Here is a 17652-nt window from a genome sequence, read left to right on the forward strand (position 1 = left end):
AAATCTCGAGAAATATAAGTAATCGACGTTTTTGTGTCCAACAGCTGAACTATAAAGCGGCATACGAGAAGCAGAAAGACAAGTGCACATTGCCTGCTGATTTCCCACATTTTCTACAGTCTCGTTTCAATGCATACAACTTGAGTGATGTAAGAACATTTGTGTCTTATCTGTGTCGAGTGATTTAAGAACATGTATAAAGCCCACAATGGTGAATACATGTAACCTCTCCACTGTGTATTGCATGTATTTTGTGCTATGCTAAAGTCTATATGTGTATATGTATATAAATGTATGTGTATATATATATATATATATATATATATATATATATATATATATATATATATATATATATATATATATATATATATATATTGTTGCGGATCTCCAACGTCGGCCTTCCCCCTACCAAGGGGGGATTAATCCCCTTGTCTTTTTACTAGCCGACGCGATCCGGGGCTATAACGTTCCTTCCGGTCGGCATTAAATAGGGTTGTAAGCTGAATTCTTATTACCTAAGTACTAGCACCGGCCGTGAAGCAAGGAAATAACCCCACCCGAACCACGGTTTCAGTGGACACGCCGAGCGATAGCGAGCCACGATTCGGGCCGTTAACAGGAACTAACCCGATTGGAGCGGTTCCTAATCGTGCCACGCTTACCCAATGGAGAAATCACTAAGACGGTCGAATCAGGAAAGACAGGAAGAACAGATTGGTTTATTTACAATTGCACGGGAAGGAAGAGAAGTACACACAGGGCAGCCTTATACAGTCTTATACTTATCCCCTGGACACGGGCCCGTTCACATTCAGTCACACTCTCAGACTCACTCACACGGGGTTTGTAGATGGTCAGTTGATGGTCCCAAGGATCTCATTCACAGCTCGCTCCGGTCCCCGACTCGTACCGTGGAGGCGATGGTAGACGGCAGGCAAGATCTTCACGTGTCGGTGGCGCGGATCTGACAATTACATCGGGGAAAGGTAAGCTGGCTAACGGTTACGTTGTGGCTCACGGCCGCGTATGTAATAGAAGAACCGGCGCTTGATATGCGCTCCCCGTAAGCCCACAGCCAAATTCTCACCAAGCCCTTGCAATTGATCAGGATAGCGCGTCTCTCCCAATAGTTCACAATGGCGCTTTCCCCAGCGAGTCCTTGTAACCAACAATGCAACGCGCTCCAACTAAGTCCTTGTAACCAACAATGCAATGCGCTCCAAACCAAGTCCTCAAGTCCTTTGCCACTGCCGTATGCACGCGAGTCCTCTTCAATACGAGCTCGCTCAGTCCTTGGACAGTCCTTCAGAGGGCTTTGCGCTCGCGGTTATATAGCGCCGCTTTGCGAACCCTCTCGAACCTCTAGCCACGCCCTTACCATGCCCTATCAGGCCATCTCACCCGAGCCCTGGTTGGTTGTTGGGGTCTTACCGGCTCCGCCCTTGATGTCTGCTTGACGTGGCCACACCCCCGACCTCGCGCTCCGCCCCCCTTTCGGGCCTTACCTCGTGGCATTTGGGGTGGTTCAAGCAAAAGCCCAAGGGCAGCGAATGCTACTGGCAAGCAAGGTGCAACAAACTGCGAGCATCCTAATGCGAGGGGCAATGGGGTGCAGACTGGATGGTGTGCAATGGAGTCGATTGGAGGGAGGGCTGCAGAATGAACGGGGCCTACTCTTATTTGTTTTACACAACGCAGATGATAACTATTGGAAATGGCCTTATCTCACATATACGAAGAAATAATTAACGTTCTAAGGTGACCTACGTGTTGCATGTGGCCTAACTATGGGGTGCAACCTTTAACCTTTAATGCTGTTACCTGTGTAGGTTCTCAAAACCGCAACAATATATATATATATATATATATATATATATATATATATATATATATATATATATATATATATATATATATATATATATATATATATATATATATATATATATATATATATATACAGTCACGTGAAAAAGTAAGTACACCCCATGTAAAGTTTTGACTTTTTCAACATGCAGCTATTTGATCTTCATTTCAACAATATTAATAGATAAAGGTGATATAATATAACAAATATGAAGAAACATTTACATTTTGTAGTCCATTGTATAATTTAAATAAACATAAATGCAAATTTCGCGTGTGGAAAAAGTATGTACACCCCTACATTTATCACTACTTCAAATACCGAAAATTACAATCAGGTGCACCACCTCAGGTGCAAATGATTGGAACATCGTTAGAGAGGATCTTGGAGGAACCTGTCTTATTTAAACCTCAGACATTTAGTTTGGTTTACTCTTTGTTGTTGAAGTGTGCGGCGTCACCATGCCGAGATCAAAAGAGCTCTCTGACACCTTCAGAAAGAAGGTTATAGATGCCTACGAGTCTGGAAAGGGATTTAAAAAGATCTCCAAACAATTTGAAATCAATCATTCGACTGTCCGGAAGATAATCTGCAAGTGGAGAAGATTCCAAACAACTGCCAACTTGTTCAAGCCAGGCCGCCCCCGCAAGTTCAGCCCGAGAGCAGACCGCAAGATGCTGAAAGAAGTCTCTAAGAACCCCAGAATGTCATCATGGGACCTACAAGTAGCTCTTGCCACTGTTGATGTCAAAGTGCACGAGTCTACCATGAGAAAGAGGCTGCACACATTTGATCTACTTGGGAGGTGTGCCAGGAGGAAACCTTTGCTGTCCAGAAAGAACATCAGGGCAAGACTAAAGTTTGCCAATGAACACCTTGGCAAAGACCAGCACTTCTGGAACAATGTGCTCTGGACAGATGAGTCAAAGGTAGAGTCATTTGGCCACAGTACCAGAAGACATGTTTGGCGAAAACCAAAGACAGCATTTGACCACAAGAACCTGATACCAACTGTAAAGCATGGTGGTGGAAATATTATGGTTTGGGGCAGCTTTGCTGCATCAGGGCCTGGACAGCTCACCATCATAGAAACCACTATGAATTCTTCATTGTACCAGAGGGTGCTTGAAGACAATGTGAGGCCATCTGTCGGAAAGTTGAAGCTCAACCGAAGGTGGACCTTACAACATGACAATGACCCTAAACATGCCAGTAAATCCACCAAGGAATGGCTGAAAAGAAAGAAATGGAGGGTTCTGGAATGGCCAAGTCAAAGCCCGGATCTAAATCCCATCGAGATGTTGTGGGGGGATTTGAAACGAGCTGTGCATGCAAGAAACCCCTCAAACATTGCACAGCTAAAAGAATTCTGCATGGAGGAGTGGGCAAAAATTTCTCCCAGTCAACGTCAGAGACTGGTAGACAGTTATAAGAAACGCCTACTTGAGGTTGTTTCTGCCAAAGGGGGCAATACCACCTATTAGAGCCAAGGGTGTACTTACTTTTTCCACATGCGAAATTTGCATTTATGTTTATTTAAATTATACAATGGACTACAAAATGTAAATGTTTCATGATATTTGTTATGTTATATCACCTTTATCGACCAATATTGTCGAAATGAAGATCAAATAGCTATATGTTGAAATATGTTGAAAAAGTCAAAACTTTACATGGGGTGTACTTACTTTTTCACGTGACTGTATATATATAATTATGTATATGTGTATGTATATATATGTGTATGTATATATCGTCACCTTCGTGCCATTCTTGCTCAAGTCGAAAAAAGCGTTTATGACATAATCACGAAAAACGTTTTTTTTTCAGCCATCTGGATCAGTACTGAATTTAAATTCTGTTAAGTGAAGAAAACCTAGATTATCATTGCATGCAATTGTAGAGAAACATGTAACTAAGCTAAATTTATAAATAACAGAGATTATAAATCACCGTGAGCAATCTTGGCTTGGGCAATTATGGCACGGAGAAGTGCTAGAGACAATATTGCTCACGGTTCAACCTAAATGCTGACGACCCTTTGGAACGAATAATCAAGAAATTAATTTTTATGATACATTGACTTCGTTTTCATTTATACACTAGTTTTTTTAGGTCATCTCTAACTAGGGTTAAAGAGATGGGTTAGGGTTCGTTGAATTGAATGGGAGGAGCCATTATTTCGGTGATATACGATGAGCGGAAATGGCACGAACACTCGATAAGCACAAATAGCACGGAGTTGAACAAACACGTTTTTTTCGGCGAAATAAAACGTGTATAGACATTCTATTATGAATTGACAGTAACTAGACACAATAACCAATCACCGGATAACAAAATGTCATTGTACCCCGTCGCACCGCAGAGCGAAAGGGGGACTATGGTTTTCCCCTCCGTCCGTGTGTCCGTCCGTCCGTCCGTCCGTGCGTGCGGGCGTGCGTGCGAGCGCGCATGCGTAAGTGCATGCGTGCGTGCGTGCGTAAGCGAAGGACGGCATTCGAATTTGGTGTGTGGGTGCAACCCACGTCAAAATCCAAGATGGCCGCCGCCATCTGACATGCCATGTATGTCTGAACCTTGTGAGAGGAATATCTTGAAAAATAAGCAAAGTACCAACTTCTAATCTGGTGTGTGGGTGTATCTAGGCATAAGGAAGAACCCTATTGAAAATTGGGTCGCCACGTCAAAATCCAAGATGGCCGCCACCATATATATGTCTGAACCTTGTGAGAGGAATATCTTGAAAAATAAGCGAAGTACCAACTTCTAATCTGGTGTGTGGGTGTATCTAGGCATAAGGAAGAAGGCTATTGAAAATTGGGTCGCCACGTCAAAATCCAAGATGGTCGCCACCATACATATGTCTGAACCTTGTGAGCGAAATATCTTGAAAAATAAACGAACTACTAACTTCTAATCTGGTGTGTGGGTGTATCTACGCATAAGGAAGAACGCTATTGAAAATTGGGTCGCCACGTCAAAATCCAAGATGGCCGCTTTGCGCCTCCCACTTTGTCAACTCGCATCACTTCACCGACAGGGGACCTAGGCGTAACGGTTGTTTTCGATAAAATTCGACTTGAGCAAGAATGGTACGAAGGTGACGATATACACGTATTTGAAAATATTATAAACATTGGCATTTTGTGGACCATCTTGACTATTTCGTTCTGAGAGCAATTTGAACCGTACTCGTATTTTTGGTCATTTTTGTTTGTGCACATTGTAGAGCATGTAAGGGTGAATTAATGTAATTTTATTCACTTTATATCATTCACAGAAAACTTAGGATTAGAGAATTACAGAATTACATTAATCACAGAAAAGAGGATCACAGAATTTAAGCCCCAAAAAGAAAGAAAGTTTAAGTGTTTTTCATTCATGAATTGTGTGAAAATTTATACACAGTCCAATTATCATTTCCTGAATTTATTTGTGTGTTCGAGTTTTAACTTCCGGGGAAATCTGATCATATGTTTATAAATTTTCATTCTGTTGCTGCATTGATTAGATGTTCTCTTCTGCAATCAAGTGGATGCCAAAGATCCAATAACACATTCCAGGTTGTAGGCCGGTATTTAGGATACGGCAGCTATAATCCTGTCTCTAATCAATAGTGAGTCTAAAATTATCTCTGAGGATTGATGGAATGTTCAACAGAAAGACAGAAGACAATTAAGAGTGTTGTTGAGAAGCCACCATGAAGGGCCACCGTGAATGTGGTGATGCTGTTTTTAATTAGAAAGTAAATTATTTGGAGAGAAGAGGATTGATCCATCCTGTGGAAATAGAGGAGGAAGGGTAAGATGGGCATGGAGGAATGGAATGCACTTCTCTATAGCTTGGGCAATGGTATGTGATGACATCTTGATACCAAAATTAAATACTGCACAAGTCGTTTAGCTGCTGAGAAATAGTCAGATGGACAACAAGCACAAAGTTTCGGGCATGGTTGTGAAATACAAAGGTGATGTTTGTGTTGCTCATGTGTGGATGTCCAGTTCTGGTACAAGAGAGAATGGGAAGATGACAAAGCGAACTGCCATGTAATGGGTGATTCCATTCCTGTTCGTGCTGCCAAGGCTCACCAGGATATTACCAGCGAGGTGGGTTTCCTCATGAGAGCAGCTCTTACTGGCTGTTGTGTAATTTCCAACAGTACTTTCAATCATAATAATCAGCAGAATTTGCATTGAAGTATCATAGCCCCAGCCTTTATTTATTAAATTTTTTACACCATTCTCTACTTGTGTAAATGATTATTTTTTAGCAGTAAATATTATATTCTTAATTAATTTAGCAATTCTGAGGATATTGCTGTTATGTGAGTGACCCACTCCCTCCTCCCTTTCCCCAACCCCACCCCACTTACACCTCCCACCCTCCGCCACCCTCACTATCAACTTCAACAAAAGAAACTCCAAATATGTATCATACAGAACGATTCGGTACTTTGTGTTGTGACAAAAAGTTATTTTTTGGCCTCTCTTGTGAGTGATAAATTAAGGAAGTAGATGTAAGAGCAATATATAATTTGCCGTAAATGTTTTACTCATTTGAATTTCGTTCACGCTTATGACATTCAGTGTTACACATGTTTTGCCATTGACATCCCACAAATTTGCAAATTTGCATTCGAGTTCATTCAACACCAGCAAACAAGTCTTATCAAACGCATTTGTTAGCAGCAATGAGTTCATTCACAAAACAACACTTAATCAGGTCAAATTGGATGCGTTAAAAAAAAAAAGAAGAGCATTTAAATGCTTAAAGACCAATGAGAAATTTAATTCCATACCATACATACATAAAGGAAAGATGATCTCACAAACGGTTTGCTCAGGTATACTTTAAGCCTCAGAATGTTTTGAATTGCTGGAACATCCATATTGCTACACATGTCATCAGTGAAGGGAAATAAAACTGCTGAGCAAAGTGAAGTGATAATGACTGAGCTTTAGGCCACCAGGGCACCAAAAATGACCACATCTAGTACTAGACACTTTAACAGATATGCATAACAGCCCATATATTTATCAATGGCTGAAATTATGCAACAGAAGACACAAATGAATGGAATGACCAATAACTAGCAACGTCTAATTATAATTCTGGTATGCACAATAGGTGAAGTACAAGAAGGCCCACGAGAAGGAGAAGGGGCATCATATTGGTGCTCAGAGTCTCCAGGATGACCCCAAACTGGTTCACTACATGAAAGTGGCCAAGATGCAAAGTGACCGCGAGTACAAGAAGGCCCACGAAAAGAGCAAGACAAAGTACCACGTGCCTCTGGACATGATCAACGTGACGCAAGCCAAGAAGGCCCAAGGCTTTGCCAGTGATTTGGGCTACAAGACGCCGATGCATCGCTACACAATGCTTCCGGATGCAATTGACTTTGGGCGCGCTAGACAAGCTAATGATATTCAGAGCAATGTAAGTGTATTTACTCTGTTATTATGTTTTTTTTTTTTAAAGATGGACAAAATTCAATTTTTAGAGAATTTGACTAATAATTTCCAAATGAAAGGTGATCATACTTAATTGGATCTGAATTTTATTGCTGAGTTTCACTGAACATTTCCTCCTATTTTTTTCCCTTTTCTTCTCCAAGTGCATTTCGATGTATGATGTACAGTGATGGACAAAATGGTTTTTTTGCCCTTTGCAAATCATGTCTAGAGAAAAATGATAATCAATTTTGTTCAGAAAATTAGGAAAGACGAAGTTTCATTGAGAATCAACAGAACCAGCCTCAGTGGTGAGAGCGTCCGCTCTGAGTCTGGGAGGTCAGTGGTTCTAATCCTGGCCAAGTCATACCAAAGACTTTAAAATGCTCCGTGCTGCTTCCTTGCTTGACATTCAGCATTTAAAAGGATAGAACACAGACTATAGGTTGGTAATAATGGCACAGGCTTTGATTGGGGAAACGGCCTTCTTCTCAGACTCCTTATAAGAGAACTCATCTTATTATTAGGAACTCATTGAGATTCCTATTTTTCTGTTCAGATTCTTTATATTGTTATGTTTTGCCCCTTTTTGGACCTTTTTACGCTATTTTCTTGAACTTCCTTTTTTCTCAGCAACCACATGTCCCATTGATATGAAACTTCCAGGGGTAGGAGTGACCCCCCATGGAGAATGTTTTTTTTAAAATAATTGTGACATCATAGGCCATGTGGTATGGCAGCCATATTGGATTAAACTCAAATAATTAAAAATATATTTCTCGGAAATCGCTGAAAAGAAAAATTTGAAGCTTGGCACATTGTGAATTACTCCCAATGGGGAACAAAAGCATGATCATATTGACGTCATCATCATCGGTGAAGTGGTAAACCAGCCATAAATGTTTTAATCTAGTGGCTTCTCCTAAAAATCTGAAACTACATACACATAATCTAAGACCCATCCATATTGAAATATTAAAATTATGACTTCATAGATCACGTGGTTGGGCAGCCATTTCTTTTTGAAGAATAAACCCTTCAAATTTCTTCAATCTCTTAGGCGGTTCAGGAGAAGAAGTGAAACTCCACACAAATGATCGCCTAGGCAAAGTGGAGTAAAGTTTGATAACTATGACGTCATATGTCACATGGTCTGGCAGCCATATTGGATTTAATCTGAAACATTATTACACCATCTTCTCCCAAACTGCCAAACTGATCGACTCAAAGCTTTACGTTTGTCATCGACTAGCCATGATGATTAAAAGTTGATCACAAAAACGTCATCGGTCACATGGTGTGGCAGCCATATTGGATTGTAGGAAAATATTAAATATTTTTTTCTCTGAAAAAGCTTAGCCTATTGATGCAAAACTTTACAAATATCATCTAACACCATTGCCGCATATAGGTTGAAAATGATAACATCATAGGTTACATGGTTTGGCAGCCATCTTGGATAGAAAAATGAACCTTATCCAATCAACACGAAACTTCACACACGTGATCCCCTACGCATTCCTAGGCAGAGTTTAAATCTTTGATGTCATAGGTCGTACAGTTTGACAGACACATTAGTTGAAAACCGATATTTTAAATACCCCCTTCTCCAAAACTGCTTAACCGATTGATATGAAACATATTACAATCAATATATGCAGCAAGGGTAGTGGATCATAACTGTAAAGTCTCGTATCAAAATAGCTTCAGCAGTTTCTGAGATATAATTACTTAATATTTTCTTTGAAGCCAATGTGGCTGCCACAACACGTGACTGATGACATCATCAATATTAACATATATGCACTAAGGATAGTCAGTCATACTTGTGAAGTATAGCATGGTTAGGTGAAGCGGTTTCAGAGAAATATTTTTAAAAAATATGGCGGACGAGGCACGAGGAATATTGGTTGAAAAATTCAATATCATTGAATTTTTCGGACACATGGTCTCACAGCCACATTGGATAAAATAAACCTCATCCGATCAATGCTAAACTTTAAAGATGTGATTGACTGCCCATTCTGAATTAAATTTGATAAAGATGATGTCATGGATCAGGTGCTCGATCAAAGCAGGGTTGTATCAAAGCGGGGAGGCATGGTACCCTGTCCTAACTGCTCGCAGTTATGAAGCTCGCTTCTAGTTATTATTATGTTTACTCATGTTAAATTAATCATTTATTACACAGTTGTATCGTTTAAATTAGGACAAAAGTACGCACGTCTGATTTTTTATTAATTAATTAATTAATTAATGTGTGACCTGCTTCAAGCTTCTTCCTATAATTTACAAACAGTTAAAACCATCAAGGACTGTTCCACATAAAGTTATTTTTCCTGCTGAATGTCTGACAGTAGAGCAGAGGTAGCACATTTGCCTTTGAGCTAAAAACAACCCAGCATTCACAGCTTATCTCACAATGTCTCCATCAGGATGAGGTCAGGTGATTAAGAGGCATAGTCACCTTGACCTTGTACCTGTTCAAAGGCATGCAAGTTTATTTGGTCTTGTGCTTGTTTTCATTGCCATGCTGGAACAATTAACTGCATCTTCATAATTTTCTTGCTGAAGGAAGCATAATTATGCTACTTCAAAATAGCCTGATGTGTAAGAGCATTCACATGATCTCCTGCACTGCAGATGTCCATTTCCTTGATCACATAAACAGTTCCAAACTAGAACGACAGCCCCAGGTGTAGAGTACATATCTCCGCCAAGCTGAACAGTTTACGTTTTGTCTGATCGGCTGGATCTGGATCCGGAACTGAACTAAAATCTAATCGGCTTGTTCTTGTCACCTAACCAACTCATCCACCTAGTTTTGTCATAACTCATCCTAACCTTTTGAAATATCATGCTATATATTGCTTTTGGCCGCATCTCTCAATGGTGAAGAATCACTTGTATAAAATTCTCATATCTGGATCCGGATTCGGATGTTTACCAAAATCTAATCCTTTCGTCCTTGTTACATAACCAACCTGTCCAACAAAATTTCGTCCAAATCCGTCCACAACATTTTGAGATATCGTGCTCACAGACAAACAAACAGACACAGACCCAGGGGTAGACATAACTCTCATCCATCTTCTGTGGTGGAGCTAACAATTATTGATCTGTTGCCATGCTTTACTGTAGAAAATTAAATGTAAATTTCGCTGCTTTTTTGCAGGGGACGTGAAAATGTTTATTCACAAAAAAGTTGCAGGACCAGAATGACATGTAATGAATGGTTTGATAATATAATTTTCATTTCCTATGCAGCACAAGGCTTCTGGGTAGCATTATTGCCTGAGTGTGCGCTGTGCCGCTGATGTGATGCCCCCCTGCTGGTGAGGACAGGATTTTGGAATTTGGCCGTTGTACCGGAGATATCTCGCCTTCTCTTCATCAAAGACAGCCTGGTGTTGGCTTAGCGGTTAGGGTGCAGGTTTGGGATCCTATGGATCCTGAGTTCGAATCCCGGTCGATCGCTGAATTAACACCAGGGTGGTTGACTCAGCCTGTCATCCTTCCAAAGTCGGCAAATTGAGTACCAGCTTGCTGGGATGAATGATCCGGTGTGTACCCCGATTTAGAATAGGTACACCGTATCCCTGCGCATCGTATCCCTGCACATCGTAAGAGGCGACTAAGGGTTGGCGTCAGGAAGGGCTTCCGGCCATAAAAACATTGCCTCAAACAGGGAACCTATGATTGTCATGGGGCCTGCAAGGCCAACCCCCACTCTAGTGGGGAAAAATGGCCTTAAAACGATCATTAATTAATTAATTCATTCTTCATCAAAGACGCTGTGGGGATCTATAATATCTACAAACTAATGTTGGCAGATGGGACATCAATTTAACGTCCATTCAAGAGACGGCACACACATTGATGAATCACCCTGCCTGTGTCACACTGGGATGACAGTTTGTAGCTGGGCCGAGATTAAAACCCAGGCTAGATGGCTCAGACACGAGTGTGCATATCTCTAGGCCATCCTTCCAGCCCAATGGTTATATGTGTGTTACCACATGACATTATGAAGTTAATCCAGCTTCCCATGCTTTCTTAATTTGCCCTTTGAGGCCCCAGCAAACAGCATGTGTTTCCTCCTAATAAACATGTGCTTCCTTATCACAAAATTGTCTTTCTATACTGCAGAATCTATACAAGGAAGACTTCAATAATTGCCTCAAAGGTCTGGGATGGATCCCGCTGCACTCTGTGGAGGCAGAGATGAACAAGAAAGCTGGGGATGTCCTTAGTGAGGTGAGTCCTTCCATCTACATCTACTCATGTCAGGCATTGCTGAGTGCAACCTTGTGAATGTGAATCTTGTATGTCTGCATTTGTGAAATACTTACAAGTCCTCCTTTGTTTGTTCACATTACCAGGAAGCACAATAGTGTCCTGTTATAACGAGCACACACACATCTGTGGACTGGTTGTTGTTGTAAAAATTTGTTTAAATAGGACTCGTGATGATAAAATGAATGATAATGGCGACTTTAAATACCATGGCAGCTTTTGGCAGCTTGAACCAGGCTTAGTATGCTAAATACCTTCTAAAAATATGAATGGAAGACCTCGTGATCATTGAGAATGTGGATCATGGATTTGCGTCATCAATATAGCGCTTGATAAAAACTGGCCATAACAGGGAGTTTTACGTATCTCCTCTGCAATAGTTCAAGGGATATTGAATTGTTTGCTAGACCGAGTTTAAATTTGATTCTTAAAATGTGATCCCCCACAAAAAGTGCTATTCGTTGTGCTATTGTGCTATTCAAGCAAATCTTTGTGTTGCTTTTTTTATTGTAGAAGAAGTATCGACAGAAGCAAACGGAACTCCCCTTCACTGCAGTGGCTGATGCTCCAACCATGCGCATGGCTCTGACTAGTCAGAAGAATCTGAGTGATGTGAGTACTGTATTTGGGACCAATATTGTACTTATCTCACAAAGTTCGCAAATCCGGTGTAAATATTTGCAAATTCACCTTCCAAGAACGAGTTCGACATTTCTTAAGAGACCTCGTATTTTCTTCCTGCGATGCTTTGCCGAGTGCAGATGCGGTACAAATCCGATGGTGAGGAGGGACTTCACCATTATACTCTCACATCAGATGTGCCACAGTTCATTCAGGCGAGGGTGAATGCTATCAACCTGAGTGATGTAAGTAGTCCATCAAGAACATTCATTTATTTATTCTTATCACCTGGAATACTCTTCACCCCCTCCCTCCCTCATCTTCAAAAGCAAATACATTTAATGAGATGTCTTCAGCTGAGGGTCATCTATTTGTAGCAATATCAAATATGGTGGAATTTCTCATCACACCCCTCCCTTCCTGTTTGCTTCATACATACCCCTTCCCATCCTTTCCTTACTCCTACCTCCTCACAATATTCTTTCTCTCTATCTCTCCACTCTTCCCACACCCCCCTACTCTCCTTCCTCTTTCCAATCACTCCCTTTATTCTCCTTTTCTCAATTTAAATGTTCTCGATTAAGATGTCCTCCTCCACCCTCACCCCTCCGGTGTAAATGATGTAATGGAAGATGCACAGAAGAATGGAATGCGGATGTTTGTAAAGACAAAGCACTGTCTATATCTTTTTGAAATTCTCTTTTTGTAAAGAATAACTTTCGTGATGCCAAACTACATATATATTTCATTACAGTGTCATCCTCAAAAGGGACCGAGCGGTGTTTGGTGGAAAAAAGTATGCAAACTATTTGATAACATAGTATGCACTGTTTTTGTTCCAGAATTACTATCGATTGGGCTGGGAGGAGGCTAAACAGAAGGGATGTGATGTCAGGATGGACGCCATCCCCATCAGAGTGGCAAAGGCTTCGCAGAACATTGCCAGTGATGTGAGTGATGACGAGGGGAGAGTGAACTGTTTTTGATAATAAGATGGACCCTTCTTTTGACTTCCTGGCACATGTTGCATGATGCTAATGTTGTATTCATTTAATTTCCAGTGCAAGTACAAGCAGGCTTACGAGAAGGAGAAGGGGCATCATATTGGTGCTCAGAGTCTCCAGGATGACCCCAAACTGGTTCACTACATGAAAGTGGCCAAGATGCAAAGTGACCGCGAGTACAAGAAGGCTCACGAAAAGAGCAAGACAAAGTACCACGTGCCTCTGGACATGATCAACGTGACACAGGCCAAGAAGGCCCAAGGCTTTGCCAGTGATTTGAGCTACAAGACGCCGATACATCACTACACAATGCTTCCGGATGCAATCAGTTTTGGACGTGCCAGAAGAGCCAATGATATTCAAAGTGATGTAAGAGAAAGCTTACTGCTTTAATGTTGTCCAGTTTTGCCGACCATTGACAGCAATAAACAAACTTAAATGGCGAATGGTTCATCAACAGTTTTAGGGTTATTTAGGATAACTTTATTCGTATTTTATTCATGGAGTGAATTAAATTTTTGATCAACTCTACGGGATTTCCAATTAAAGTGATATAGATAATAATCAACTGAACATCAATGGCTAAACTGCCTACACAGGCTGTCATTGATTTTTTAAGTAATGGAACATTTGTGGAAGCAACCTGATTCTTAGCCATACGTCTCACTTGGCCTACAGCAGCGGTTCTTAACCTGGGGGGCGGGAACCCCATGGGGGTCGTTTGGGGTTTTCCGGGGGTCATGAAGGGGTCATAAATAACATATCAATTTGTTGAGCCCATTTTTAGGAACCTAACAGGGCATGTGACCTGGGTATTTATGAAAGGCATAATCTGAACAGAAACGTTATTTCTAAAAACTGCGAACCTGCTACATATCATCAAAATCCACATCATATTTTACATTTGGTAGTCCAACCTTTCTATCTTGACAATATTTCAGCTTTTCTGGTGACAGTTTATTTTTTGAATAGTGTTATTTTACACAAGACTCCCTTTAAAACAAACTATTGTTTAGAAGAATTTTTGCAAGTTAATTGCAAAAAATGTCTTCAAATTTGTAATACGTTAATTTATTTATTTACTTTGCTTTGTATTTTTACTCAAACCTTTTCAAGATATGTCTAAGATTGTTACCTCCGCCACCGTAGGTCGATGGAGGTTATGTTTTCACCCCTGTCTGTCTGTTTGTTACTTGCAAAATCGAAGATTTTAAAAGTATATTGTTCGGTTGCATTTGTTATTCTGTCTGTTACTAGTAAAATCGAAAATTTTCATCTGAAAAACCATCAATTTTCATCTGATTGACTTCAATATTGAACAGCATTTGCACATTGTCACTAAATAGGGAAACCAACTATTTTTGAGTTCAAAAGGTCAAAGGTCAATTCAAGGTCAAACTTCCAAAATCATCAATTTTCATCTGAAAACCCGTCAATTTTCATCCGATTGACTTGAAAATTGAACAACATTTGCACATTGAGTCACTAAATAGGGAAACCAACTATTTTGAGGTCAAAGGGTAAAAGGTCAACTCTAAGTCAAACTTCTAAAATCATCAATTTTCATCTGAAAAATCGTTACTTTTCATCCTATTGACCCGAGCTTTGATCCAGATCGTCAATTTTAATCTTGATTAATGGACAATTTACTGGATAAATGGCAACCTTTTTTGGGGGAAGGGAGTGGATTTTGCAAGTGTTGTGCTCTGCATGACGTCTTCTTATTTGTCTGTTTGTGAACAAGATATCTCAAAAAGTTGTGGACGGATTCAAACCACATTTGGCAGAGAGGTAGTGTATGTGACAAGGACGAAATGTTTAGATTTTGGTGAAGATCTGGATTCAGATCCAGCTAGTAGAATTTTTAAGTGATTCTTCACCATTGGGAGATAGGGCCAAAACTGACATATAGCAGGATATCTGAAAAAGTTATGGACGGATTTGGATAAAACTTGGTGGACCGGTTGGGTGTTTGACAATGACTAATCGATTTGATTTTGGTGAAGATCTGAATATGGATTCGGACACGAGAGTTATTTAATTTTTAAGTGATTCTTCACCATTCAGATAGGGCCAAAAACGATACATAGCAGGATATCTCAAAAAGTTATGGACGGATTTGGACGAAACTTGGTGGACCGGTTGGGTGTGTGACAAGGACGAATCGATTCGATTTTGGTGAAGATATGAATGTGGATTCGGATTCGAGAATTATTTAATTTTTAAGTGAATCTTCACCAATGAGAGATCAGGCGAAAAGCGATACATAAAATGATATTTAAAAAAGTTATGGACGAGTTATGACAAAACTTGGTGGACGAGTTGGTTCGGTGAGAAGAACAAGCCGATTCAATTTTGGTTCAGGTACAAATCTAGATCTGGCCTATCAGTGGGATAAAACATAAACTGTTCAGTCTGGTGAATGTATGCACTCTACCGAATGCCATTCTAGTTTTTAAAGTGAACATACTAATAAACCCGATTGAAATATAATATTTGTTTGTTGTCATTGACACAAATGCTATCATTTGTATTATAAACTCAATTTCAATGATACAAATTAGGATTTAAAAAGTATTCGCTAATCGATGGGATATTAGCCTGCTGCGTCTGAAGGAGGATAAGAAGTTCTTTTTACTGCAGAAATAATTATTTAATCATGAATGAAACTTATACCTCGCAATGCGTTTCCCACAGCTCATGTATAAAGCGGACTTCACAGATATCATCCAAGGCAAAGGTTGGATGGCCCTTGGTTCAGTGGGACATGAGACCATTAAGCGTGTCTCAGACCAGAACAGCGAGCACAAGTACCGCCAATCTCCAAGTGCTATGAAGTTCACATCTGTGGCTGAAACCCCTGATATATTGATGGCGAAAGCAAATGCCTTGCATGCAAGTGATGTGAGTAAGCGCAGGTTCCTCATAATAACCCGCACAAGCCTCCACTATTCCCACCATCAAAATTACCATTATTATCTCCAACAACTCTAACTCTGCCATTTATACCTCCATAATATTTACCTTATACTCTCATGATACCTTTATCTCTCCATTCCACACTTCTACTATTCTCATTTACCCATTCTAATAATGTCTACCTGGCACCATTCTCACCCTTTTTTTTACATGTGATATGGTAGAAACTCATTGCTTGGCCAATCACAATGCTCTACCTCTTATGCACCAATTCTCCATTCTTGTTCCTGAGTTATGTCATCTTCTGTATTTCAGATAATGTACAAATCGTCTGGAGAAGAAAGAAAGCACAAGTATACCTTGCCGGCAGATTGTCCAGCATTCATCCAAAGCAGGGTGAATGCCATCAACCTCAGCGATGTGAGTTTATTTTTTAATCTGCATGTCCTTTTCTAATTTCCAGGTTTCAATGATGGTGATGCTTGCCTCATTACAATGACCACACCCGTCACAAATGGTAATCAAGCTTCAACCCTCGTTTTCATGAAGTACAAATAGAGCAATTAATAACAAGAAGGGGGTTAGTACATATAAGATAAGTAAAAATCGATAGAATAAGTTAATAAGATGTGGATAAAGCACAGGCATAAGAGGCCAAATGCCCTCATCCTGTGTCTAAGTTTTCTTGTATATTATTCTATGTCCTGTTATTCTCGAGACCATGAAACACCAACTGTATAAATGTTAATGTTTATTTTAACAGATCTACTACAAACTGAACTGGGAAGATGAAAAGGCAAAGTGTTATGATGTGAAGGTTGATTCCATCCCCATCCGAGTGGCCAAGGCCAGCAGAGACATTGCCAGCGATGTGAGAAGATGAACATTTATCCAGTATTGTGAATGCTTCAAATGCCTTCTTAGCATTAATTGATTTATAAAAGCGTTTTTGTTTTATGTTACAGTAACAGAAAATTGCATCTCAAGTATAATCAAATTACTGAATTATATTTGTTGACTTGTTTTTAGTACAAGTACAAACAGGCTTACGAAAAGGAAAGAGGACACCATGTAGGTGCCCAGAGCCTTGAAGATGACCCTAAACTGGTCCATTCTATGAAGGTGGCCAAGATTCAGAGTGACCGTGAGTACAAAAAGGACTTCGAGAAAAGCAAGACAATATACCATGTATCGATGGATATGATGGATGTGGTCCAGGCCAAAAAAGCCCAGGATATTGCCAGCGATCTGGGATACAAGAAGAGGTTCCACCAATATACAATGCTTCCTGATGCTGTTAGCGTGGAACTTGCCAAGAATAGGAACCTTCTGCAAAGTGATGTAAGAAATGGCATTGATAACAAGAAAACATGTCTTTATAACAAGTGTGACACAACTGACACATACTCATAGCCAGACAATTTAATGATCTCATTTCCGACTCAGTAAAGATACTTGTTTTTGCTGTTTTTGGAGATGTTCCATG

General features: G+C 40.1%; 1 protein-coding gene across 1 annotated transcript in view; it reads left to right on the forward strand.

The window, feature by feature from the left end:
- The window catches only part of LOC137435018 (nebulin), a gene marked incomplete at its 3' end in the record, with an annotated part of 363563 nt that overhangs the window by 135442 nt on the left and 210469 nt on the right, over positions 1–17652 (forward strand). Inside the window, 12 exon segments of the mRNA XM_078785019.1 lie at positions 45–149; positions 5875–5979; positions 7001–7312; positions 11476–11583; positions 12136–12234; positions 12384–12488; positions 13086–13193; positions 13305–13616; positions 15945–16151; positions 16482–16586; positions 16930–17037; positions 17196–17507. Of these exon segments, the coding sequence (XP_078641145.1) occupies positions 45–149; positions 5875–5979; positions 7001–7312; positions 11476–11583; positions 12136–12234; positions 12384–12488; positions 13086–13193; positions 13305–13616; positions 15945–16151; positions 16482–16586; positions 16930–17037; positions 17196–17507 (1986 nt within the window).

This window comes from Myxine glutinosa, chromosome 1 (genome assembly GCF_964187855.1).
Source record: "Myxine glutinosa chromosome 1, kmMyxGlut1.1, whole genome shotgun sequence".
Lineage (NCBI taxonomy): Eukaryota > Metazoa > Chordata > Myxini > Myxiniformes > Myxinidae > Myxine > Myxine glutinosa.